General features: G+C 38.9%; 3 protein-coding genes across 4 annotated transcripts; 1 reads left to right on the top strand and 2 right to left on the bottom strand.

Annotated features, from left to right (window-relative positions):
- Positions 1-200: 200 nt before the first annotated feature.
- Positions 201-6,888, bottom strand: LOC147143822 (TBC1 domain family member 15). The gene is made up of 10 exons (XM_086039325.1): positions 6,539-6,888; positions 3,482-3,667; positions 3,283-3,401; positions 2,930-3,033; positions 2,601-2,668; positions 2,359-2,505; positions 2,177-2,267; positions 1,555-1,703; positions 1,082-1,223; positions 201-846 (listed from the first exon to the last, which is right to left on the bottom strand). Exons 1-10 carry the CDS (start codon positions 6,729-6,731, stop codon positions 681-683), a joined length of 1,365 nt encoding a protein of 454 aa, XP_085895451.1. The 5' UTR covers positions 6,732-6,888; the 3' UTR covers positions 201-680.
- A 4,083-nt stretch (positions 6,889-10,971) lies between these two features.
- LOC147143821 (myelin-associated glycoprotein-like) lies at positions 10,972-15,128 on the top strand. The gene is made up of 8 exons (XM_086039331.1): positions 10,972-11,172; positions 11,264-11,626; positions 11,709-11,741; positions 11,821-11,862; positions 11,938-12,049; positions 13,342-13,416; positions 13,869-13,950; positions 14,019-15,128. Exons 1-8 carry the CDS (start codon positions 11,109-11,111, stop codon positions 14,088-14,090), a joined length of 843 nt encoding a protein of 280 aa, XP_085895457.1. The 5' UTR covers positions 10,972-11,108; the 3' UTR covers positions 14,091-15,128.
- On the bottom strand, positions 14,428-25,261 carry LOC147143820 (sialic acid-binding Ig-like lectin 14). 2 transcript variants are annotated; one of them, XM_086039323.1, is made up of 9 exons: positions 25,151-25,261; positions 24,710-25,072; positions 22,194-22,481; positions 19,446-19,697; positions 17,961-18,221; positions 17,787-17,871; positions 16,978-17,055; positions 16,804-16,873; positions 14,428-16,726 (listed from the first exon to the last, which is right to left on the bottom strand). In XM_086039323.1, the coding sequence occupies exons 1-9, from the start codon at positions 25,197-25,199 to the stop codon at positions 16,664-16,666; spliced, it is 1,509 nt and encodes a 502-aa protein (XP_085895449.1). In that variant the 5' UTR covers positions 25,200-25,261; the 3' UTR covers positions 14,428-16,663. The 2 variants fall into 2 exon arrangements, with proteins under 2 accessions (XP_085895449.1, XP_085895450.1); XM_086039324.1 differs by lacking the exon at positions 25,151-25,261 and having other exon boundaries at positions 24,710-24,774; positions 24,888-25,025.
- Between the last annotated feature and the right edge of the window lie 1,734 nt (positions 25,262-26,995).

Here is a 26,995-nt window from a genome sequence, read left to right as displayed (position 1 = left end):
AGTTATTTATACTTCCCCTCTTAAAAAGATTAAAGAAAAATAACATGATTTGGCATGTACAGTTTATAGGTAACAATGGTGGAAAAAGTTTTGAAATGGCTTGTCTTCTATTTTTTTTTTTTTTTATTATTTCACCCAAAAAAAACCCTGCCCTTTGAACAAGGGTGAGTAGACTTTTAATATCCACTGTGCAGAAACTCTGACAACTTACGGCCTTTAATCACATTTTTGTGGCATTTTCAGATTAAGCATAAGTCACCATATATATATCAAATATAATTCAACATTTAAATATGGTTTTAACATTAACATAGGTTAATATTCTTTCTGTCAGTGTCTAAAACGTGGATATACACACTTGTTACATAAGTCATTTTAAATATAACCACAGTGTGGTAGTAACACCACCTGTTGTCTGTCACCTTCCAGTGGCTAAATATTGCATTAAGCCTTTGTAACAAGCCTTAAAAAGGCCAATGTTAAGGTGTAAAGTAAAAAAATGATCCACAGTTGATGTTCATCCACTTTCATACAATAAATACTTTTCATTAATGAGCAAATAACCTATCCACAGTAAAACCAATATACCTCAGGACTATTAACAATAACAAAAAATGTGTGCCTTTAAATATGTTTGGTCCCTTATTGTAAAAAGATGACAGGGACTAAAATAGTCGCTCTTATCTTAAAACAAATAGACTGCGAAGCTGATTGAGAAAGTCTTCTTTGCTTTTGTGTGCTCTACAGCGGCAGTTCATGGAGTCCCAAGCACAGCGTTTGCAGTAGTTGAAGAAATGATGCTCTGCTTTCTTCAGAGTGCTGTTCAAGTCCAGTGTTCCCTGAAGGCTGCGCAAAAGACATTGCCTGCTGTTAATTACACCTACCAAATTTTAGAAATACCTGTAAGTACGATGCTGTGGAGTTCTACACAACTACGAGCTATAAACTCAATAATAAACATATTGTTAAATCAGTACTGTTCCAACAGTGTCAAACAAAACTAAGCCACCAGGCAACATTTTAAATACAGGTCCCAGCAAATTGTGTACCCAATATTGTGGCCAGTGAGTGTAACGCAAACCTGCTGGTAAACTGGATCAGCTGGACTTCATCTTGACATTGCAGCAAAGTGTCTTTGTGGTCCAAAAGGATGGCTGCGCAGATGAACAGCTCAAACGTAAAGTCTGTGTTGACGGCCTGCAGCTCTGACTCACACTCGTCATCTGCAGACAAGGCAAAAAACATGGGTGAGTTATAATGTTTGTGTTAACAATCTTTTAGTGATAACAGTCATTACTTTCCTATTTCTACTCCAACTTCAAAACAATCAAAGGGCTTTATTTTCATGACTGGTATACTGCGTGGTGTATCTGTGGGCAGGGGTGTCTTTAGACCTGTTGGTAATTTTGCAGCCAAGCGCAGGCTTGAGAGAAAAATTGGCAAACACGCACAAGCGAGACTTGCACAGATATTAAAATCTGGATCCACCGACCATCAGCATTTGCGCCACGGCACAGGCACGATATCTACGAAAAAAAGAGCCCAAGGTCTCACCTGTACAATATTTTCTTGCCAGCCTTTCCTGATAACGGGCTCGATCCACTTGCTGGGAAATGAACTCCAGGTGGTCACAACTCAGGATCTCGAACAAACGTAGTGCATCGCTGTATTCAAATTCTCTCTGGAAGCCTAGCAGCAGCCATCTGATGTGCACCCCACACGCACACACACACAAATATAAGAGAGATACACGCAGGAAAAAGGTGTTGGTTACTGTTTTCAATGTCTAAAGAACTACAGTGAAAACAGTAAATCCTTCATATAGGGCACAGAACTATATTTGGAATCCATCCATTATCCATCCATCGCACTTGTCCACATTAGAGTCATGGGTAGCAGGAGGCTATCGCAGCTGGTGCGGAACACCATGGACAATTCTGCAGTCAATTAGCATTCACATCTATGGACAATTATATGCATGTTTTTGGATTGTGGGTGGAAAGTACCTGAATAGAACCCATATACACCCACAGTGAAAACATACCAATGTGGATTCAACCGAGATGTCCCGACTGTGAGGCAGATGTGCATTTCTACCTACAGGACAGTGCTGCCTAAAATTCTGAATAGTCACATATTTCGGTGTGGACCCTATTAAGGATTACAACTGACTTACCTGTGACAGAAGGTGAAGCTCTCCATGCTGTCTGTGACCAAGTGGACATGAAGTTGAGGGTCCAGTTCCTTTAACAGGGCTGCCTCCAACTCTAAATGACATTCGGTCAAACACTTTCATTGACTTCTATTTCCCAACAGCGGAATGAACATGTACTTGAAACAATTCACAGTCAACTCCACCTATTTTTCTGTGCAGGCCGTCTTCTCGGAAATCCTTGGCAAATTTCTCCATGTAGCATGAAAAACTCCAGAAACTGTCAACCTCGCAGTCCATGACCTCCAGGAATCGGCTGCACAGGTCGTTCATTCCTTGGGCGTAATTCACCTCTGCATAGTAACACACAAAAAAAGTTACAGTTGGAGACAAGCTCGTGCTAGGAAAAAAACAAACAAACCATGAAGCAAGTTCTTTTATCGTTTACCTGGATGGAAAGCAGCATAGGTGATGAGGATGTCTCTCAGCACCAACAGATTCCCTGAACCTACACCTCTGAAAACACACAAAAAAGTCAACAAAAAAAAAGGCTCCCTGTTACCTGCTACCAAAATGTCAATTATAAGGTAATGTTTCATCTTAATTCACAGTTTCCAATGTATTGAGGAATTATGGAAGAATACTTACTCGCCCAAGCTACTGAAAATTCAAAATATACAAACATAACCTCCTTAGCAGAAAAAAATGTTTAGTTGTACAATTCCAATCAATTACTGTATCTCCCCAATGAAAATAAGATCTTTTGAAGGTCCATACTGGTAGTAGCTCAGGTCTCTGTTGGTTCTTGGGACATCTTTGTTAATAATTCGGATGGCTTCCTGCAGCTCTTCCTGGTCAAATGTAACACGCTCAAACAATATCTGAAAACATGACATCACATTTTCATTACAAAAGTGACATACATTCACATACTTGAATATGACTATCCAGTAATTTTAAATTGATTGCAAAGTTACAGTGTACTTGGTGTTCTTTTTTTTCTGACCACAATGTGGCAAGCTCAGTTTTTTTTGCAACGAAAAATCACTCATGGAGTATCGCATTTAGATATACAGCAGATCCTGTTGGGTTATCTTTCTTGAACCAAAAATGGTGCCCATCGAACAAACCTGTGCTTGCAGCTCCAAAAATGTCACCCTGTCTCGGACCTCGTCACTTAAGTTGTCAGCCTGTTGCTGGACCATTGCCTGCCTCTGGTTAAAATAGCCAACTGCAGCCACCAGCTCAGCTGGCGAGCACATATGGTAGACAATCCTAATCACGATCAAGATTTTGTCCTCCGTGAAAGAGAAGGTTTAGGGTGTTTACCATCGGTGCCGTTGAGGTGCATCCGTACAGCCGAAGGAAGGAAGTTCTGCCACTTTGCCTTCATAACCTGGTAACGCACAGCCAGCTGCTCCTGAAGTAGAGGACGCTCCAAAGCAGTCGAGCCGCACGGGTACATCCCGAACAGGAAGCGCCACGCTAGGCCACGCTCTGTGGGAGATACGCCACCTAGACGTGGATTGAAATTGTCCCAAATGTTAATGGTGGATTAGGTTACACAATTTCAGGAATTTTTACATTTTGAGGTTTCCACGAGAATTAACAAACTTTTTGAGACTAATATTTACAGTAATTATGACTTCATTACTAGCTACTACTATTGTTAGCATAGGTAATGGTAGGAACAGAAATCTGTCATAAACCAAGGATCCCCTGGTTTTTCAATTCATTTTTTTCTTTCAGTCACTGTTAATTACTGGATTAAAAACAAAGCACAGTGCAGTACAGTGGAATCATTGGTTGAATACAATCAATTTTGGAAACCTGCTTGACCTCCATTTGTTTCACTTAAAGAGGAAGTCAACACAAACATTTTTTTTTTTCAAGAATATGTTCTATTGCAAGCGCACTAGTTGAAACAGGGCATTCTGATAAATATTGCATTTGTGGAATAAGTGTCAATCCCTTCGATTTTAGCCATCTCTGGTGGCGGCTATTTTGTCTCCTGTCGACTGAAAATGACATCACAACTGCTCACAACGACCAATCACGGCTCTAATTCAGAAAACAGGTCAGCCGTCATTGGTCATTGTGAGCAGTTGTGATGTCATTTTCAGTCGACAGAAGACAAAATAGCAGCCCCCAGAGATGGCTAAAAATAAGTGCATTTTGCTGATTAATTTATATTCCACAAACGCAAAATTAATCAGAATGCCGTGTTTCAACTAGTGGGCCTGCTGGAAACATATTCTGGAAAAAAAATATGTTTGGGTTGACTTCCGCTTTAAAGAAGTCAACCCAAACATATTTTTTTCAAAAATATGTTGTATGCAAGCCTACTAGTTGAAACAAGGCATTCTGATAAATATTGCGTTTGTCCAATAAGAGTTATTCCACCCATTTTTAGCCATCTCAGGGGGCGGCCATTTTGTCACTTCTGTCGTCTGAAACTGATATCACAACTGCTCAGGGCTCAGTGGGCTTGCATAGAACATATTATTTTAACATAAAAAATATGTTTGGGTTGATTACGCCTTTAAGCATGACAATGGCTCAAACTCTTAATCCTACAACTGTAATAATTGTGTAACTTAATACAATTCTTAAACTTCTAAATTCATGTAGAACATATCCAACTTTAAATCATTTACCAGCTAAACTTCCCATGGAAATTTTCCAAAATATTGCACATTTTTGAGCAATCATCATCAAAGCAGTTCACATAAGCGAATCAATGAAGTGGAACATAAGGGCAAATGTAGTGAACTTTGCTCTGCTTCCAGAGGATTTGAGACGCTGTGTTACGCAATGCTGCTACTTTAATCTATTTCCTTGAATTCCTACATCCATGTTCATTATTAATGATCCAACACATCCAGGAAATATTTATTGACCCTGGGTAATGTTCCTGAAACTTTTTTCCATGATTATGGCTTTCTAAAGGAATACTCGCATTACAAAGCCATGCAGCTCTGAAACGTTAATCCCACTGCAGCCTCATTTCTTAGCTTCACACACTTCACTGAACATCTTTGTTCAAGCTTATGTGATTTTTTTTTTTTTTTTTTTTTAATAGAAGCCTTGCCTTTTTTAAATGCCATTTTACGTTCATAGCAACTCTTGCTTGAGGGCCATTTGACTGTGCACTTCCGTGTTTGACAGTCACCCAGACAGTGTGGGCAAAGCATCATTTGACTGCCTCGAGCAACTAGCACTTCAACCTCTGTGCATGTGATCATAACCAACTCTTTGTTTAGGTAGCCACAAGGCCAGCGTGTGTTTTGTAGCTTGCACTTTAATGTTCTTGTGCAATGCACACTTTAATAAGCACACTATCAAATGTTTTGACTTTGCCAGTATAGTAATATTCCGTTTTGGGCATCAGTTCTAATACCTGTATATGATTTTGTTGTTGTTGGTGTTGGTGTTGGTGGTGTTCAGAGAGGGCATGGAAAAGCTACCTTACATTCATAAATTAAATGTAATTGTTAATAAAATAAAAATAAAAATGCATGTTTCACTAATAGTGGCATAAACTACATTAAAAAAAAACATGCAAACACATAAAAAATAATACATGATAAATTCTAATATATTTTGTACTGTGGAAAATTATTACTATTTATTAGTTATCATTTAAGGTCACGCGCATGTAAAGATGAATATTCGAATCAACAGGGTTAATACCCATATGAATAATTTTAGTCAAAACAGTTTTTTTTATTCATTTTGGGGGGGATGTGAACATTTTTATCATGATTCATATTGTTTTAATTAGAATTCATGCTTAGAAAAAGAAAATTAACATATGTACAGTAATATCTATATTAATATTATGTACAGTATGTTTTTAGGCCAACGTTAGGTCATTTCTGTTTTTTTTTAATTATTATTTGGAGTCACAAGCATATCAAAATTATATAAAAAAATTTAATGCACATCTGCCTCACAGTCGGGACATCTAGGTTGAATTATTTATATTGTTATTTTTAGACCAACTCTGGGTCAGTTTTGGGGGGGGGGGGGGTAGGACAGAAAATATATATAATTATTACTATTGTTGTTCTTATTATCATTCAGGATCGTGGGCATGTTAAAAAAATGGGATAATGGAATTAACAGATTAACGTCATCTTTAGACAAACTTTTTAGGAGACAACCAAGTAAATAATATGACAAAAATATTGTCAGTGTAAAAGAAACACTAGAAAATACATCAGTTACTTAACCACTAAAGAGTAAAAGGGCTGGTTGATGATGCAATTCTTTAATTTGTGTGAGAGCCTCATTTGCAAAAGGTCAAAGGCTAAATGGTTCCAACCTGCAGAATGCAATACATTTAATAATATTCGTCGTCATCACAGAATGAAGGATCGATACCGTTTTGGAAAATGTGCATTCTTAGTCGAGACTCGTCCACCCTCCCTTCGTCGTCCATGACCCCGGGCAGGGTGAGCCGGGCGGCGGCTACAGCGGGCGAGCTGACGCCGGCCACACTCCTCCTGGAGTGGACGCGCGGCTCCTGACGTCCGACTTGGCTGTTCTCCTCCTCCGCTGAAGTCACACGCTCCATCTGGATGGTCTTCGCACAGTGTCAGCCAGCCACTGAACCTAGCTGTCATCCATCGTAAACGGCAAGTCTGTCGGACTTCATTCTTGGTTCTTTAGGGGAATTCTTGTGCAGATTTGCACTCTAACTCGCACGCGTCATGGGACTGAATTTAGGGTTCTACGCTCCACTTTCCAGATGGAGTCAGGACTCAAAGTTCAATTTGGATTTGTCAATAGAGCCCTCCACCTAGTGGTGTATTTACCGAACAGCAGCACATGTTTATGGCAAGCATCAATCTGTCTATCCGTCCATCCATCCATCCATCCAACCCACTTTTCCTATCATGGATATCAAAGATTTTGAGCCGATGTGAGCAAAAAAAAGATTTCCCTCTACAGTATGTTGATAAACCATAAAAGGTAGACAGACTGCAGTACTTCTTAGCAAGTAGTTCTTGCTCATCTATAAAAGGCATTCGACAAGTGGCGGTCGAGAACATGATAATGAAGCAAGCTGTGCAAAAGTGTGGTGGGCTTGTAAATTAACATTGATAACAGTGGGGAAAGTGTGGGATGATGGCTGATCCCTTTTACCCATTAAAGTGAGGAAGTTGAAACAGAAACACTCGCACCCCCACAGTTGAGTCACCCCTGATATAAAAGCAAAAGCAAATATTTTGGCATCACCAAGTGACCGTCTTTTTTTTTTCCAAGAAAAAATATTTGTGTTTATTTTTACACTGAAACAGGAAATAATACATGTTCTAGATGTATGTTGGATAAAGTTTGTATTAAGAATAAAGTGCTTTCAATAAAGTGGGTTTGAAAGAAGCATCGTAAGGTTACAGATTAAATTAATAATAAATAAAGAAAAATAAACAGCAAATATTTCAGATATAAACAATATGAAGTAATATCAACAACGAAACTCAATTTTTTCAATACTTTATTGATTTAAAGTTATAGGACCACATTTTCCATTAGCACTGAACTTTCTTCCTTGGATTTCTCTCCCCCACCGCTTGCCTGACTCACACATACCGACTTACGCCACTTGTAAAGCTGCTTTTGAATAAGCTTGATTGGCTGACTCATGTTAACCCATTAAGGCCTAAAGCGCCTTTCTCAACAGCTCCCCAAAACCTAAGGTCGCCTGTGGAATTACCCTTGAAAACCTGAAGTTCCCCCAGAAATTCAACACTTACAAAATGATTAATATCTCAGCCCCTGTAGTAGACAGAAACATAATTCCAAAAGAATTAAAGAGCTTAGACATGTGGCTTTCACACAGGCAGAATTAATTATTATTTACTGTTTCAATCGAAGATGTAAAAATAACGTGTCAGTGCAAGAGAAGCACTATTTTAATTTAAAAACAATTGAGTGGTAATTACCATCCTCTATTCTTTTAGCAGAGCTGGGCACTTGACCCATTTTTGCCGGTCCGTCCGCAACCCTCCACCCTTGACCTGGGTACCCTTCCGGCCGCGACCCTCCGGCCATATTCATAAACATTGTCGGCCCCCGCCCCGTTCCGCCCCCACACGCTCGTCCCCCAAAAAAGTGTCCGTGATTGACGCTGCCGCGGGAGAGATGCTAACGGCAGAAGCTTTTTAAGGATCATTAGCTGGCTAATTTACGATTCAAACCTCCTGTGGACACGCTTCAAAATGTGCCACTAGTACTTTACTACTTACCCAACTGTGTGTACTTACTTCCATTGCGAGCCCCGGGGTTGGTTTTGTCATATTGCATAGTTACCGGTATTTGGGTCCAACAGACGGCCAGAAGTCGCATTCAACAAGTTATTTATTTTACATACTTCCCTTCGTTCACGGCCTTCAAAATAAAAGCATACCAGCAAACCCCTATACACAGCAGGTTTGCTACGGCGTATTTGCAGAAGTTGAAGATGCCACAAGAAGTGCATGAACTCCACCTTGATGTGGCAGCGTCATACTTGAGTGCTGCGCGCAGCTTAATATACTCCCAGACACAAGTTGTTTTGAAACTGTTAAGTTCCAAGTCGGGGGACGTCGCTTCAAAAAGACAGCAACAACAATGGATATCGTACCTGCTACAACCATAAAGAGACAGAGATGACTAGACTATGCATTTAATTTTATTGCCAAACTAGTTTGCTTTTGCAGAAGCAACAAACTGCGTGCTGCATCCTCTCTCTTCTCTCCGTGTGGGAAACTGTATGTCATCGCAACATGTGACATAATGGACCTATCAGAGCAGCAACAATTCCTGATGAGTGCGTGGCATGTGTTGCAGACCTGTCGCCAACAGCACAATGCGTCGGTCACGTGAATCAATGCGTCAGTTGTCGCTCGCGCCGACGCGGGAGTAGAAAGAAGCCTAAAAAGAAGCCTTTCACTGAGTAGGCTGAGATGAAATTTGGCCGCCTCGCGACCACGTCAAACGCATGAAGGCCGATTAGTGGGCCGGACTAAAATCCACTTCCGGCCATGCTTAGTCCAGCCATTTTTTAAAATTTGTTGCCCAACGCCTGGAGGGTCCGACCGGTCCGGCCCAGGGACGGACTGCCCAGCTCTGCCTGTTACAAAGACGTCAATATCGTAATTGACTACAAACCATATCATATCACGTTCGACTGGTTCCACTGGTCATGCACGTCGTCTATACATCACTGCCGTTACCTACTTTAATCAGAGCTCCCGGCGATCGACGGCGTCTGCCATTAGCCTACCTACTGCTTGAAAAGATTCCACGACATCCTCCGCGGTCTCGCGACACCGTCACCTGTATATTCTGTTGCATTAAGTTGGCTAAGAGACGGAGAATTGGATTAAAAAAGGACAGTGACCTATCCGCTCCACCTGTAATTCTTGTTTGCACACATTTTATTACTGTAAAGACCCCAAAGTTTTGCTTGTTAAATTACACAGATTTGTCCAAATAATCTAAGAATTTTTTTTTCAATTTATACATCAATCTCGCTTTACACTTTTTTGTTTTTCTTAGTTAAAGAGAAAATCAACCCAAACAATTTCTTTACAAGAAAATGTTCTATGCAGCCCCACTAGTTTAAACACAGCATTCTGATTAATATTGCGTTTGTGGAATATGAGTTAAGCAGTAAAGTCCACCCGTTTTTGTCCATCTCAAGGGGAGGCCATTTTGCCACGACCAATTATGGCTCAGCTTCAGAAAACAGGTGTGCCGTGATTGGCCGTTACCTAAGCCATGAGCAACTGTGATGTCATTTTCAGTCAGAAAGTGGAAAAATGGCCGCCCCCTGAAATGACTAAAAACGAGTGGACTTTGTTGCTTAACTCATTCCACAAACGCAATATAAATCAGAATAGTGTGTTTTGATTATTGAAGGTGCATAGAAGATACTATCGTGAAAAACAATGGCGTTGACTTCCACTTCATTTTTTTAAAAAACCTTTGACTACACTTTTTTTAATCAAAATATATTTCTTTGTTGATTCGAGCCACTGAAACGTGCCTATTTAAACCTAAACACTCTGACAAAAGATTCTGTGTCAGCAAAAAATATATTCCATTATGTCACACCTTACCTTGCAAGTACAACAGAGTGCAATTATGAGACAATGTGAGAACCATGATTCAATACATAAAGCAATTGTGTCAATGACGTTGTGGTCATCTGATTGAAAGTTGACACTGATTGTTGTGATTAAATCACATACCCTAAGAAGACTTGTTATATACAAACACATCCATCAATTCTGTTCAGTTCTATTCTATTCTGTTCTTATCCAGTCCCAAATAGACAGAAGTGAAAGATGTACCACAAGCAGGAGTTGAGTGGCAAAGATTTTTTGTTTTTTGTTGTAAACTTTCATGGCTTGAAAAAAAACCCCTGCCAATTAATTTTGGTTTATTTATTGATTCATCTTCTTTTTTTTTTCTTTTTTTTTTTATTCTTTTGGATGGGACAGTGCATATTGATAGATGTGAAAATCCACAAAGCAACAAATAGCCTGTACCAGATTTAGCACACCTATTCTACATTCTCATAGTGAGGCATTCAGAGTCCATTTTGAATCCTCACCATATATACTTCTTTGTTCAACAAAAGTCGATTTTCATATTACACAAACACAAACAAAATTTGTTGCTTCGATAGGATTTAACATAGAAGTTTTCTCATCTATTTTAGTGAAAGAAGGTGAATAGTTTCAACTTCCTTTTTTTTTTATTCACCACTGCAAAGCAACAGGAAACACACCCAAAAATTTCACATCACCGTCAGGATTCACGAGCAACGACCTCTCCTCTCAAGCCCAGTTCAATGAGCTGTCCTGTCGTGTTCAGATTGCGCTTGCGTAAAAGCGGACACATATAGTGGGCATTGCTGTCCAAAGTCAACACGATTGGAATCGGACTTGGGACGTCTGCAATGGATCATCTGCAACCTTTGATTGAGCTTGCCATTTTTCTGATCCTGGCTGCTCATTCAAAAGGTGGGTAGCATCACAAATTGTTTTGGATGGTTTCACACGGGCACTTACAGAGTGATTTTTTAATTTTTTTTTTATATATATATATCTTCAGGTGAAACATGGGGTTTGAAAGTCAACCGAAACATCATTGCAGTGAAAGGCCAAACTTTGACCATACCATGTACGTTCAGCTACCCACCCGAGCACCACACAGAAAACCTTCAGATCTTCTGGAAACTGTTCCAGAGAAGCACATTTAATGCCTACGACAGGGATAGCAACGCATTCATTTATCACCCCAATAGCACATTTGTGGTGAAGAGGTACCAAGGAAAGACTTTGTTGATGCGAAAGAAAAACGACAGGAACTGCACCCTCAAGATTAAAAACCTAATGGACAGCAGACTGGTTATTTACTTACGGATTATTGCCAAGGACAGCTATAGTTTTTATAACCAAAACGTCACTATATCAGGTGAGCATCATGCAAAATTATCGTTGTTGTTTCAAATCGCAGTTATGTTATTGAGTACATTTCACTACAAGATCTCTTGTAGGCCCAGACGCTGCACCAGTCACTCTGACTCCAGGTAACAGCCTAGTATTTATGTCGACTATTGATGCCGCAATCAAATCATGGTATTTTAGGTGTCCCCGTTTTTTTTGCAGGAATTATATTCCCAACTTCAGACATTCCAAAAGAAGATCAACGTATGTGTATACATCCGTTTGGAATCCCAAGTGAATATTGCTTCGTTGTTGACCATGATGTCTGTTTTTTTACAGATCTAGTGAACCGAAATATGTTACAAACGATCTGCATTGCCATCTTTGTACCGCTTGCAGCAGTTGTGATCCTTCTTGCCGCTGGATTTCTCATTTGGAAGAGGTACACAAGGTGAGCTTCAATCAAGTATTAACAGCACTTCATTTTTTTCACATTTTGTTATGTTAAAGCTTCACCCCAAAATGGAATAAATTCTTTTTTGGCCCTCAAAATTTTACACAACATACTATTATGATATTTTTTTCAAAATTTCTTCAAAATAAAAACAATCCAAGACATCAGATGTACCTAAGTATTCACAGCCTTTGTTAAGTGATCGAACATTGGCAATAATTACAGCCTCAAGTCATTTTTTTTTTACTATGATGCCATAAGCTTAGCACACCAATCTTTGGATAGTTTTGCCCATTCCTCTCAAACTCCATCAGATTGTTTGATGAGCATCGATGCACAGCCATTTTCAGATTTCTCCAGAGATGTTGGATGGGATTCAAGTCTGGGCTCGGGCTGGGCCACTCAAGGACATTCACAGAATTGTCCTGAAGCCACTCCTTCGTTGTGTTGGTTTTATTGCTTAGGGTCGTCGTCTTATTGGAAGGCAAACCTTCATCCCAGTCTGAGGTCCCGAGTACGCCGGAGCAGATTTTCATCCAGGATGTCTCTGTACGCTGCTGCATTCATCTTTCCCTCAATCCTGACTAGTTCCCCAGTTACTACCGCTGAAAATCACCCCCATTTGATGATGCTGCCGGCACCACCATACTTCACTGTAAGGGTGGTATTGGTCAGGTGACGAGTGGTGCCTGGTTTACTCCAAATATGACACCTGGCATTAACGCCAAAGAGTTCAATCTTTGTCTCGTCAGACCAGAGAATATTTGGAGTCGCTCCGGTGCCTTTTGGCAAACTCCAGGCAGGCCGCCATATGCCTTTTACGAAGGAGTGGCTTCCGTCTAGGTTTGTGCTCTGACATGCATTGCCACCTGTGAGACTTTATATCGATAGGTGTGTACCTTTCCAGATCATCTGCAATCAATTTAAATGTACCAGAGGTGTACTCCAATTAAACTGTAGGATCCCCTCGAGGACAATCAGTGGAAACATGATGCACCTAAGCTCAATTTTGAGATTCGTTGCAGTGGTTGTGAGTACTTATGTAGTATGTGTTGTGCGTCGAATTTTGAGGGGAGAAAATGACATTATTTCATTTTGGAATGAGGCTGTAACACAACAAAATGTGGAAGAGAAGCGCTGTGAATATCTATCCATCTATCCACCCATCTAGCCACCCACCCATCCATCCATCCATCCATCGTACCTATCTGTGTGTCTCTGTCTGTCTGTCTTTCCGTCTTTCCATCCACTGTAGCACAAAAATAAAAAAGTCATATTGTTTTTCCCAGGTCACAATCATTTGTAAGGGAGGGCTCTGGATATTATGCCAACTTTAGCAGAGCATCACCAAACCAAACCACGAGGTATGTATCACGGATGGTAGAACTGACCACCATTGCAAGAGTCCACAAAAGTGGTGTACAAAAAAGATCAACAATTAGTTTAAGTCCGAGTCAAGAAGAAAGATGTTGGCCATAAAACTGTACGTCATCATCTACCAAATATTGAGCAGTCACGTGAACATCCTCTGCTTTTCAATAGCAGTAAATTGATCGCTTTCCCATTGCTTGAAAAGCTGCGTCTCATTTGTTGTCAGTGATTAAAAAGAACTGTCATTCCATCATTTTGTTTCAAGTTCTTGAGGAGTCACTTTATTAGCAAGTTATTTTAAAGTGTTTTTGTCTTTGTTTATGTACTGCATATTGGAACCTAAGAAAAAAGTGGCAAAAGATGACTGTCACTGTAACGGAATAAAAGTAGCTACTGTGTGTGTATGGTTTTATCTCTGTCACTGGTTTTGTCTTCCATTTTCTAGAAAAGAAAATGACAACAAACAAGACAATAAAAATCTTCCAGAGAGGAAGGTTATGGAGGAACCTGTTTATGTTAATTTACAGGTAGGATTCTCTTCCACTAAATTCATATGAATTCTGACTGAAGCTAACTTCATCTCATGTCTTTGCAGCAAGCTGCTGGTAAGACATACGCACGAGGAGGGGATCACAATATATATGAAAATGTGGATCACGCTAAATAGCACTATCTTGTCTCCCACTGAAAGTGCACGGCTACCCAAATGCAGCTAACAAATCAAGGTGCTTATCACACATTTGTGAGCAAACAAACCCTTGTGTTGCAGCACTGGCTGGGTTAAACCGTTTGCTTGGGCATGTTTAAAATGTATCCTACACACAAAAACATACCATTGCAATCATTGAGCTATTAGTTCATAGTTCATAGTTCATAACCGTTGATAAGATTCCGTAATGAAATCTCTCTTGTAGTTTATTATTTGTGTGTGTCTGCGTGTGCGTGTGTGCGCGCGTGTGTGTTAATTGATTTTCCCAATAGCTGTGGAATAAAATTGAATCAAATGCCCATCCTTTGCATTTATTGAACTAGCTGAATCAAAATAATATACAAAATAAATCACATTTTACAAATTCACAAACAAACAAGCAGGCAATGTATAAGAGTAAAAATGTAACACATTCAACATGTATGCTTGTCTTTATTTTGATACTAAACATGTACAGTAAATTGCATACAGTGATAATTGTAAATTATCCTTCAGCACACACCAGCATGTGACGCATGTAGCCCGACCCCCAAAACGCAGTGGCCTTTTTTCTCTCTAACAAAATCATATATGTAATTGATATTTTCAGGAAAAAGTGGTAAGCTATACATATGACTACTGGAAGTGTGTGGCGATAACAGTTCAGGGGAGTTGTCTTCTTTGTCTTGCACAATATGTCAATGGATTTGTCAACTCTCTTCCTGTGTTGTGAGCACTTAAGAAACTTCTGATGTGTTCATTTCTAGAGATTGAAATTTTTCGCTACTTTAAGTACAATCTGAAGAATATACACAGGAATTGGCAACCAGTGAACATTTATATGATGCTCTTACAAACCATCGTCCTTTTAGGAAATGTATCTCACACACACACACACACACACACACAGAATAAATCCTGTGATGATGCTGGCCATGCGTGATATGTTGACGTCATGTATGAGGAATATTCTAAAATAAATCCTAAAATAAACTTTGAGACATTCACTTTACCAGATTTTCAGCCCAAATACTCCTTTGCATGATTGTGCAAGTTGTCATGAGACACAAGAACTTGAAAATTGTGTGTGTGTGAGAGCGAGAGAGAGCAAGATAGAGAGAGAGTCGGTCTCTGGAGTGCCTGTCCACTCACCAAGTGTGAAATTAAATGTAATCAATCAATATATCCAATACAATGTATTTTGAAAAGTAATGTACAAATCGATGGTGGCTAGAAAAGCAACACATCCCATGATGCATTGAATCAATTTCTGGGGATGGTTGATTTTTGCACAAGACAAATTCATGAGTTGTGGCGCAAGATATCTTAAACATATAAGCAGAGTAACACATTATAGCATGGATGGATCAAAGTGCTTTGTTTGTATTGATTTTCTAAACTACACTCAGCTTATTACAATGTTGACATTGATCTGGTATGTTGTAATCATGCGACAGCACTAACGTAATTAACACTGCACCCGAGTTGTGTGGAATTTTTTTTTTTTTTCATTTTATTGAGTGAACTGTTTAGTTGACAAAATAAAAATCCCTATTTTAGGGAATGAGTGAATGATTCCAAACACAGTCGCTGCAGATTTTAGTAGACTTTTTGATTAATATAGTCCACTATAAAAAAATAAATCTCAACAGAGTAATTGGGAAGTAGGGAAAGATTGATTGATTTTGAATGAGGGTTGAAATATTTTTGAATTTTCACATGATTGTTAGTTTTTATTTTGCTTTAAATTTTGTTTTTTAATTTTAGTTTTATTTAGGCTTTAGATTATTAGTTATTTTTTATGCTTCATTTTAGTATAGTTTTTTAAATTAGTTTTAGTATTTATTTTAGGTTTTTATGCACGAATGACATTTCTGTGGAATGCAAAATTTAAAAAAAGGGCACACAGTATTGTGTAATAATGTACACTACAATTCCTGAATGACTGTTTGACCTTCCTTCTGCACGGCCGTACAGTACTTTTCAAATAAAAAAAATATTCAAAAGCACTCTCATTTTTATTTTATTTTAGCGATAATGTTTTATTACAAATTTAGTTTTCCAATTGTGGATGGTGTCTCAAGCCTCCAGAAGAATAACAACACAAAATCTCACTAGATTTGTTGCTCATTGCTCTTCAGCAAAAAAACAACAACAAAAAAAAACATGTTGCCAAGTATATCTACAAAAGCCAAGAGATGCCCCATGCCCTAACCCCCGCCAAAAAAATTACTGATTTGAATCAGAGTGCGATGTTATGTTGACAAAAGAATGTTTCTTAAGACACTTGGGAAGTGTTTTAAATTAGGAGAAAATGAATAATAAGTTTTAACTTTAATTTTTAATAATTAATAACTTTAATTGAGGCTGTAATGTCCATTATACATTTGGATTATTAGTGGTAATGTGCAGTCTACAGTTAAGTGCAGCAATAATCGGGTTATTCACAAATACTACACAAAAAAACAACAGCAAAAAAACAACAACACTGAAAATATTAAACAGTACTAACATTCATTTGTACAAATATGCAACACAAACTGTGTGCGTGTTCAATCCTTCAGCCAATTTTGCACATTGGCGTAAACTGGTTCACAGTCTATAGTCCATTCAGCCTGTCAGAAATATATGGTTAATTAATTCCTTCCAAACAGACATGAAATGAAATAACTCACATGAAGCGTTAACAAACCTCACTCGTGTTGCCATAGATATGCTCTTTGTCCATGTTGCTTGGATCTTGACTAGCCTTGATGTTTTTCCTTGGAGGAGGGCAAGAAAGGAGTCAGAAAAATGACACATTTTCTCTGTGGAATTGCAGGTGGAGGGTTTTCATAATAAAAAGTGAAATGAGATTGATGATAACCTTGCTGCTGTAACAATTTGAAGGGACTCCATAGGTTTACGGCGATGCTCTGAGAAAGGCACGTCTCTTGATTGACTCCTGGTGGCAAAACAACAGTATGAGTTCCTCATGCACCAATTCGCTGGTGTAAAAAAAACAAAAAAAACATTGACATTTTTTTCAAACATACAGTATATAACATAATACATTCAAGTGAAACTTTTTTTTAAATGAGAAAAATAGGTTTGTGTGTTCAATTATAGTGGGGTTTCCAAAGTGCTTCTTAGCTGCCGATTGGCTTCCAAGTGATTTGAAAAATTTCAAAATACTTGGAAATTAATTAGTTTTTCTGGGCTGAAACTGCCGCCATTATAAAACCTTGAGACTGGTAAGTGTACGAACAATGTTTAAAGTAACATTTAATATTATTACCTGTTATAAAAACATAAAATAAACTTAACATTTAAAAATAAAACTAAATCAAATATAGAAAAACTCCTCACACCGTGAAGACGCTTGAAAAACTAATGGAGAGGTAAGAGTAATGTGTTTGCAGAGCAATACTGTCATCAAGTGGTGTGTCGAGGTACTGTGTGTGTATGTCGGTCCCCAGACACGTAAAGACACGAGGAACTTTATGGTCCCTTTACTTGCTTAGTTGTTACAGTAAGTTCTGTTTAATGGATTGGATGCTGCACTGCAAATGAGTTAGTGCGTATATAGATATTTCATTCGCTGCTCCATGATGATGATTTGAAATCCACAATTTTTGTTCCGACTTTTGGCGTGTTCACCTTTGGAGGTTCCACTGTAGTCTTGCTGTCTCTTACCTTTTTTTCAATATCACTACTAAGAGAATCACCAGCATCACAACAGCTCCACCTGCGATGCTAATATAAAGATACAGCATCTTGCCTGTATTAAAACAAAATAGGGTGGGAAAAAGTCTGAATTCGTGTCATCCAAACGTGTAATGCAATCAAGTGAAACACTTTCTTCCATACTGTGAACAGGTAAAGTTATGACAGCGCTGGCGCTGCCCATGGTGTTGTTAACCACGCAGTAGACCAACTCAGATGGAGGAAAAAAAGCTCGCAGAGTGCCGATGGTAATGGAAGCATGTCGCTCTACGTCAGGCCGTGGAAGGACTGTGTCAGGCAGTAAGAAGTGGACATTGCTGGGAGGTCTGGACTCTGCAATGCACACACACTTGACCATTTCCCCCTCGGAGGAGCAGGATGAGATGCTCTTAATTTCAGGGGCATCTATCAAAAAAGGGAGCAAAGTGTACTTTTATCCTTACATGCTGTTCGATTGCATGCATGTTGTGTTACAATTTTGTCCTGGTGCTAAAAATATCCTCATAATAATTGTCTATATCAAATTATGAGCTATAGTATACCTCTTTTAATAGCCTGTCTGACATTACTAAGGCCAGGTTTACACCGCAGGCCTTAATGCTCATTTTTTGGGGGAAAAATCTGATATTTTTTTGTGCTCATACGCTCAGAAGAAGAGACGGTCGACGTCACCCCCGGCGTTGTGTTTGCGGAAGTAAATATGGTCCAGCGTGCCGGGGCATTTATACAGTGAAGCGATTAGCTAGGAGGCAGAAATAAATACAGTATTTGGGGAAAATCACACGGCGACGCTTTAATATCTCATTTCATGGAGACGTCACTAACGGTGACGTCACGTTAGCCGTGCGTAAAAAATTAATCGAGCTGAGCCGTGGCTGAATTACTACGATCGCCATAAATGTCCACTTTATGCTTCATGTTGCAAGTGGAATTAAAGTAAAATATAACGTCATATTGTCAATAGTGTTACTCAAAACAACTTTGCAGATTTGATCCCCTGCTGCCAGCACTGTAACTCCGCCTTCAGACCGCGAACGCATTGGAAAAGATCGGATGCATATCCGATCTAGGACCACATATGAATGTGTCCCAGGTCGCATTTGAAAAAATAGGAATTGAGCCGTTCAGACTGTCATAAAAAAATCAGATACAGGTCCAGGGTCGGAGTTATGGGTTGGCCTGGGTGTGCACAGGCCCACCCAGATTGAGAGACTGCCCACCCAGTGAGATTCATGGAAAAATATATTTTTTTGTAAATTATTATGAAATTGTTTTTGAATCTGTATTTCGTTGTGTTTTGTTATTGTATTGAATATTAAGAATGGCATAATTGTGGTTGTCTGAGGAAGATCTGAACTTCATATTATTCAGTTTTGTCATTTTATTTGAATATACGATGTGTCGGGACAGTGAGGGAAATATTCAGGCCCACCCTGATTTTTCAAGGCCCACCCATTAGCCACATTCTGTTTCCGCCCCTGTACAGGTCGCATATGGGCAAAAAAAATCAGATCTGGGTCGCATTTGCCTGCGGTGTGAACCTAGCATTAAATGTCAGTGAAATTTGACCCAAACAATTTGTCAGGGTTAAATCAAATCATCACAAAAGTGAGTTGATTGTTTACTTACATGTCACATCAAGCTGCACAGATGATGATGTTGCTTTTCCCAGGGCGTTGATGGCCGTGCAGTACAGGGCACCTGTGTGTCTGGAGACATTTGCCAGGATGAGGACATTGCCATTGTGTAGCTCAGCACCGTCCTCGTTATGCCACTCGTAGCTGCTGGCAGGAGGGTTGGCATCGCAGCTGCACTTCAGACGCACGGCCTCGCCCTCCTTCACGTTCGCATTGTAGTCAACATCTACATTCACAGGGGCATCTGTAGAGAAACATATGAAGTGCCGCAGCGGGGTGTGCACACTTTTGGACTCACATTTAGAAATAAAAACAGACAGATGGGCCAGGCACTCTAAAAACAGTTGGGTTAAAAAGAACAGATTTGGGGTCAAAAATGGACCAATCTACAAATTGGGTCAATTTCCCAAGTAGTGGATCGGTCCTTTATTGACCCAAAATTGTGTGTATTTTTAACCTAACTGTTTTTAGAGTGTGGGTAAGGGAATAACCAACAAACACATGTTAAAATATGTGTTTTATTATTTTGAATAATTTAATTATAATTAGTCAACCAAATAGTTTAATAATACAAAAAGAGCTAAATGTTTAAAGCAGCACTGGGCAAGAAATCGACCTTAATACATTTTTCTCACAACTCTTTTGATGAAACATTGACTTTCAAGTACAGTAGTTGAATGGGACTTCATGCCCTGAGGGGTCTGTATAATTTTTACTGGCACAAAGCAACTTTGAGTAGGATGGGAATCATGGGATCAATCCTGGCACACAAAAAAAAATACAAATGTCTTGCTTTACGGCATAACCACTTCCTCCTTTCGCTATAAGAACGGCTCAGGATTTCACGACACTACGCGCTGGCATGCACGGGAATTGTGGTTGATTTTTGTCAAAACACCACCGCTTTTGTCCACATGGCGCCGCCCTAATAAAAAAAAAAAACTGACATATGACACAGTGTTGTTTTAAGTAAATGATTATTTCAACAATTTAAAAAATATTATTTACAATATAAAATTACATAAACAAATAGAGTGAATTTTAATTAAACTATTCTATGAAAACGGGGATTATAAAGGGCAACACATTTTAGAGGACTCTTAATAATCTTAATGTAAATGCTTGGTAGACCCAATTAAAGAATGATATTCAACCATACATTGTCCACACCCGAATAGAAATACAATGAAGCATTTACAGATACAGTGCTTTTCTTTGGAACGTAACCTCAGCTATTCATGGAAAAAACTCAACTATTTGCGGTTTTTGAGCTGGTCGCCAGCCAATCGCAGGACACAAACATTCACACCTGGTTAGAGACTTCAATTAATTAACATGCGTGTTTTTGGAATGTGGGATAAAACAAAAACCCACGCGAGCATGGAGAAAATATGAAGACCCCACACAATAAGATGGCAATAAGATTTGAACCCTAAACCTCACAAGTGAGAGCCATACGTGCTAACCGGTTTCCCCTGTGCTGCCTACTAAAAAGTCGCTAAACAGATTATTTTTTATGTTTTAATTAACTTGAAAATGTAAAATTAATTGGCTTTGGGTGGGAGTTGAGAACCTTTTTTGTTTTTAAAGTCCCAAAGGGCCATATGAATTTCTGAAAAAATTGCAATGATTGAACACACACAAGTTAAATTAAACTGTTGAAATGTGTACAAGAACTTCTGTTGCTCACACTTTGGCGCATTTCTTTTTTGCTATTGGTCTATGGAACATCCCGAGAATGATGCATCGAAACATTTGAGCTTGACATGAGTGTGCAGTCTTTGAATATGGATCCATACATACTATATTTGTTCTTGTTTTTCTAGATTTGTGAGGACCACGTCTTCGTTCACAGAGAAATGGTTGAACATTCATTTAACTGCCTTCGGGCATTATGAAGCTGCATTTACAATTAAAATTCGTTTGCATGTTTTGTTTAAGTCATGTTTGGTAACAACAAGGCAAATTTAGGCTATAGATTATGCTTGGATCCTTTAAGATGGACGCAGAAAATAAACACTACATGGCCACCGCCATTTTGCTCATTTTCCTGGTCCTCCATAGGGTCGCAGGTAAACTGGAGCCTTGAGGTTGAGTGCATCCTGGATTGCCAGTCACACAATATATGACCAATTTCCATTTTAAAAAAAATGTAGACGGGCATGTGTTGCCTGAGCCAAGTAAGCGCTTCTAGTGCACTCAGAATAACCAAACGGCAGTACAACGCTCTGAGTTTCCAAATGGTCAGAGTGAAGCAGTGCATGCTTGGAGCGTATTTCGGAATGCGCGCACACATACAGAAATTGCATCTTAATGGGCATCTGTCAGCCAGGCATGGCTCTTAGTTCCTGATAGTAAAACAGCCACAAGAGGGTGGCCGATGCTGATATCGGCCATATCTTGAAATAAGGTCGGATACCGATATCTGGTATTGGTACTCGCCCATCCCTATTTAATAGTTAGCATCTCTGGTAAGTGTGATGTATTCCATTGAAATTAACCTAAGATTTTTGTCATGCTATTAGCTAAATATTGACTCAGAACTGCTCCGGTTAATGTATGTGACACTGTGCTGTTACATTACATTGCATTTTGGTCTTATAATGATGATATGATTGTGAAGTGATAGTGATGGATTAAGTCCCCACTGAAGGCCCAGGTACCAAATGCACAGTCCGCCACTTAGCAGGTTCAGTTTTTGGCAATCACACTGTAATGCACATTACCGCCTCCTACTTACATTTCACATTTATGATCTTGGATGCCTCCTGTCTCTGACCTCCCTTGAATGTGACGTGACACTGCAAATGTGTGTTGTTATTAGCATGGGCAGGATGAAAGGTCAGTGTGGACGTAGCTTCCCATTGGCCGTTCTCCAGGGGTCGTGTCTGATAATGTTGATGTCCAGAGTGACTCCAAAGGATGTCAGGAGGAGAGGCGGGGCATGAGTGGGTGACAGAACAGGAAGCAGTCACAGATGGACGACCCATGTCTTCTGTCACAATTAAATTGATGGGACTCAGTGTACCTGAGAATATAGACAAATGTTTTGTTGTAATGATGAGTTGTAGTAATGAGTTGAAAAACTGAACATAAAATGTGTCAGTGGTTCAAATATAATTTTTGTAAAGTGGTATTGCACGTATTTGTTAAGCTATATGTGATGTCACGTCAGCTTTTGCGAGCTGCACAGCTGTGATTGTGCCCAAGCTACATGCATGGTGGTGGCGCTTTATTCCCTCTGTTTTAAGTGTTTTGCTGCCATCTTGTAGCATCTGTACGCAATTATAAACCCCTTTGGTGAAGGCATAAGTTATTTGTGGATTTTCACATACGCGGCAGGCATATCATGAATAGCGAACGTTCACTGTGGTTAACAGATAACAGTGTGCCTAGCTGCTTCTTCTTCTTCTTCTTTTTATTCTTTTTCTTCTTTTTCTCCTTCTTCTTCTTTTTCTTCTTCGTATTTACCAGCAGTTTGGATTCCCTGTGGCCTCATGCGTCCTTTCACAGATCCGCCTGGGAACTTCACCAGACATCTCGTTTGGGGGTGGAGACTCACAATTGCCCAAGGAGCTAACGTTATTTGGGAGTCATCTCAATAAGAACACACCAATATTTTCTTCACATTTAAAAAATCTGTTAAAGCAGAAATCAACCATAACATTTTTTTGAGGATATGTTCTATGAAGGCCCACTATTCTGATAAATATTGTGTTTATGGAATATAAGTTAAGCAACAAAATCCACCCGTTTTTAGCCATCTCTGGGGGCTGCCATTTTGTCACTTCTGTTGACTGAAAATAACATCACAGACCCTCAAGGGCTCAGATAACGACCAATCACAGCTCACCTGATTTCTGAAGCTGAGTTATGATTGGTCGTTATCTAAGCCCTAAGGTACAGAAAACAGGTGAGCTGTGATTGGTCGTTATCTGAGCCCTGAGAGTCTGTGATGTCATTTTCAGTCGACAGAAGTGACAAAATGGCCGCCGCCTGAGATTGGCTAAAACGGGTGGATTTTGCTGCTTAATTCATATTTCATATTAATCATATTGCCTTGTTTCAACTAGTAGGTCTGCATAGAACATATTCTTGAAAAAAACACATTTGGGTTGACTTCTTCATTAAGATGATATAGATGGGTATGTGTATACTCCGCTTAATGAATTTTCATGAGATTTGCTAACATCTTGCAGCACGCCTGTTCAACCTAGTTTCAGTACACAACTTTTCAGGCACAGTGTATCTTTCACAGTGTAATTTTCTTCTGAAAAATCTGTGTATCATTCGTTCATTCTTGTTTCAAAACAAAACAGAAACCAAAGAAATGAAATAATAACTTCCGTATATTTTTTCAATATTAACTCCAAAACTCCAAATGACAAAAACAACGTATAACGACTAATTTCCTGATTTCCAATTTTGGAAAATGGGGACAAAAAAAAAAAACTGGTAACGGGCGATTTGGACGTTTCATTCAATTCTGATATTTTCATCTTTTGTGCGTGCGTGAAACGGAAGGAAACTTGACCCGGAAGCTTTCACATGACTCACGGGAACTTGATTTATTTCTGTTGAAACTTATGTAATGTATGTACATATACATTTTATTTATATACTGTACGTATATACATAATTATAAATATATAAAAACATCTATACAAATGTATAACAGCTATATACATGTGGGTCTCATGCAATTACCTGAACTATTTTACCTGAACTGTTTTTCAACTCATTACAAAAGTCAACATTTTGAGTAAAGAAACATTTTCATTGAAATGATATTTTGCATTGTCGCCACGTCTGATGTTTGCAACAAAACAAAATGCATGAAAATTGCTTAAAAATTCGGTGAGTTATAATCTGTTGATTTTTTAAAGGGTGCTCATGCCTACATTTCAATACAAATCTGAATCGTCTGGTATTGTTCACAAAATCGGAAGATGAATCGTTTTCCTTTTATTTATTTTTTTGGAACAAACATTGAGAAAAGAAGTCATTATTTGTTTTTTTATTTTCTTTTTTCTGTTTTTATTTTACTTCTGTTTTGTTTTGAAAAACGAATGAACGAATGACACATGGATTCTGAACTCTAAATTGTAGGCTACCACTTTGACATTGGACTTTGTAATCCAACTTGTAAAAGCTGAATGGTAACAAGAGCTGTAATGACACACAGAGTATTGTTCAGCATTACATCCTCACACTCAGATCATACAGGTCTGCTCCAAATAAAAGCTTTATACTTACGTATCATTTGTACAGAGACAGTCTTGCCTAGGTAGGAGAACTTCTGAAAGTCTTTCATTTCAACTCTGAAATGAAAAGGCCCTTGGTCGCTTTCTTGAAGCGGGTCAATCTTTAGCGAGCAGTTCTTCTGCCTTACATCTCCCACCAGCTGGGTTCGACCTTGATACAGCTGATTTACCTTTGAGTCATCTGGGTGATAGATGAGGTGCTTTTCTGCCTCCAACCAAATCCCAGTGAATTTGTTGATGGCTTTCTGTGGATCAGGATAGTTAAATGAGCAGGGAATCACCACACAAGATCCAGGGAGTCCTTTCACTGAAGATGGCACCTCAATGGTCCAAGATGATGCCTTGACACATACGACTGCAACAGAATGTAACATCCCAACGTAATTATTCTGCATTGAGAGGAAAACATTTAAATCAAGAGGTGATGCCGTACCTTCAGAGAACAGTAAGAGAAATAAAAGAGAACTAGTTATAGCATCCATTGTGTCTTCTTGCGACTACAAAAAAAAGTCCCAGAGGTTTCCACTGTGGCACAAGTACAACCTCCCCCCGTGTGACAGGAAGAAAATGCCTGCAACGCACCCAACCACGTGTGAACAACACAACACAAGAGATAGCTGAATACTTTGCTTTCCTTTTAGTGTACTTTTTATTTTGTCAATTAAAAACAGGTCACAGATGAGTAACAATAGTCATTGTAGGCCAAAATCCATATTTTCCTCATGTTTTATAGCCTAAACTAATTCCAAAAAATGATACACCTCATTCTCTTCATTTGTGTTTTATTCTTTGAGATTGCCAAAACATATATTTTTAAATGTCTGAGTTAACACTGTTGGTATTGTTTCCACCTTTGCTAACGGAAGAACTTTATTTTAGCCGCCATGACTTCCCTATTCTTATTTTTATGCTAGCTTTGTGGACAATATTAATCATTTCATAAAACCACCATCGTTGGTCAACAAGCACATATAGAAAGTGCTTAAATAAGCTTCTTTCATTTCAGTATTTTCACCAGTGGCACAACTGTCTTAAATCATATTGTGAGTTACATATAAGATTGTGAACAAAACAACTAACAAGTGTTTGAAATGTAGACTCAGCTTCAATTTAAGCGTTTGAGTTTAAGTTTAACAAAATTATTAATTTCACTAACGATAATTAGTTATTCGTGTATAGTATTACATTATTTTAAATGTTATGTTGCATTCTTTAATTTAAGCCATTAGACTTGAGTCTATGTCAGTAAAAGCCAAATCAAAACGACCATACACCCTCTGCATCTCAATAAATGTGAATAATTTCGGTTTATTTCAGACATATTTCACACATTCCAAAACATGCGTGTTGGTTCTTTGTTTGTACCCTGCAATTGGCCGGCGATCTGTCCTGGGTGCACCCTGCCTTTCGGCCACTCGGCTGCGACACTAATGAGAAAAAGCGTTACAGAGAATGGATGGATATTTGAAAGGCATGTAGGATCATAGGAAAAAGGTTTTCAGAAGGCCAATTCCTGCTGATTTCATGAATTAAAAATCATTTTGAATGTCTCCTTTGTGATTTTCTGATGTAATGAAACGGTGAATTGTGGGGTTTCGTTAACTGTAAGTTATAATCACATCAATGGTAAGAAAATCAAGTCATGGCATATTTCATTCAGTTTTCCACAATATTCAAATTCATTAATGTGATCTTGTATCATATATAAATAGTAAAACACGTCTTTTCAATTATATGTATCACAAATGTACAATCCAATGTACGACATTATAGATCATACAGATCTATAGAAACAAAACAGCTAATGTTAAAACCAGCAGTAAGTAAAAAGCAGTAAGTCAAAGGTGTCATCCTGACAGGATTTCTGCTTCTCACCTGATGCACAAATAAACAGGAAGGCCTTGCTCCTGGGTCAATCTGCTTCAAAGCAAATGCTGTAGCAACAATTTATCACAACAAAATACTGGAGAAAACAAAAAGATAAACCCCAGTTTGCTATTTTTGTGCTGCATTTCCACCAAGGTCTTATTTCCTGTTCTTTTCCCGACAGAACTCGCGACTGGAGTGTCTCGTGCAGATTGGAACAAATCACAGCTCCCCAACAAAAGCTGGGTTCAGCATTCCACTGCCATTTGGATGACGAATGTCTTGCTCCTGCAGAGCGAGGTGGACATAACGAACGCTCTCTGTCAAACCGAGTTTTTTCACAGAGAGTCCTTGCTTTTGTTTGACACACCAGAGATCTTCTTCACATTGGGTCAAGAAATCCTCCAGCTTG

The sequence above is a fragment of the Filicampus tigris genome, chromosome 8 (genome assembly GCF_054856515.1).
Source record: "Filicampus tigris isolate MCC_2025a chromosome 8, RoL_Ftig_1.0, whole genome shotgun sequence".
In the NCBI taxonomy this organism is placed as follows: Eukaryota; Metazoa; Chordata; class Actinopteri; order Syngnathiformes; family Syngnathidae; genus Filicampus; species Filicampus tigris.
This window is presented reverse-complemented; position numbering and strand designations above follow the sequence as displayed.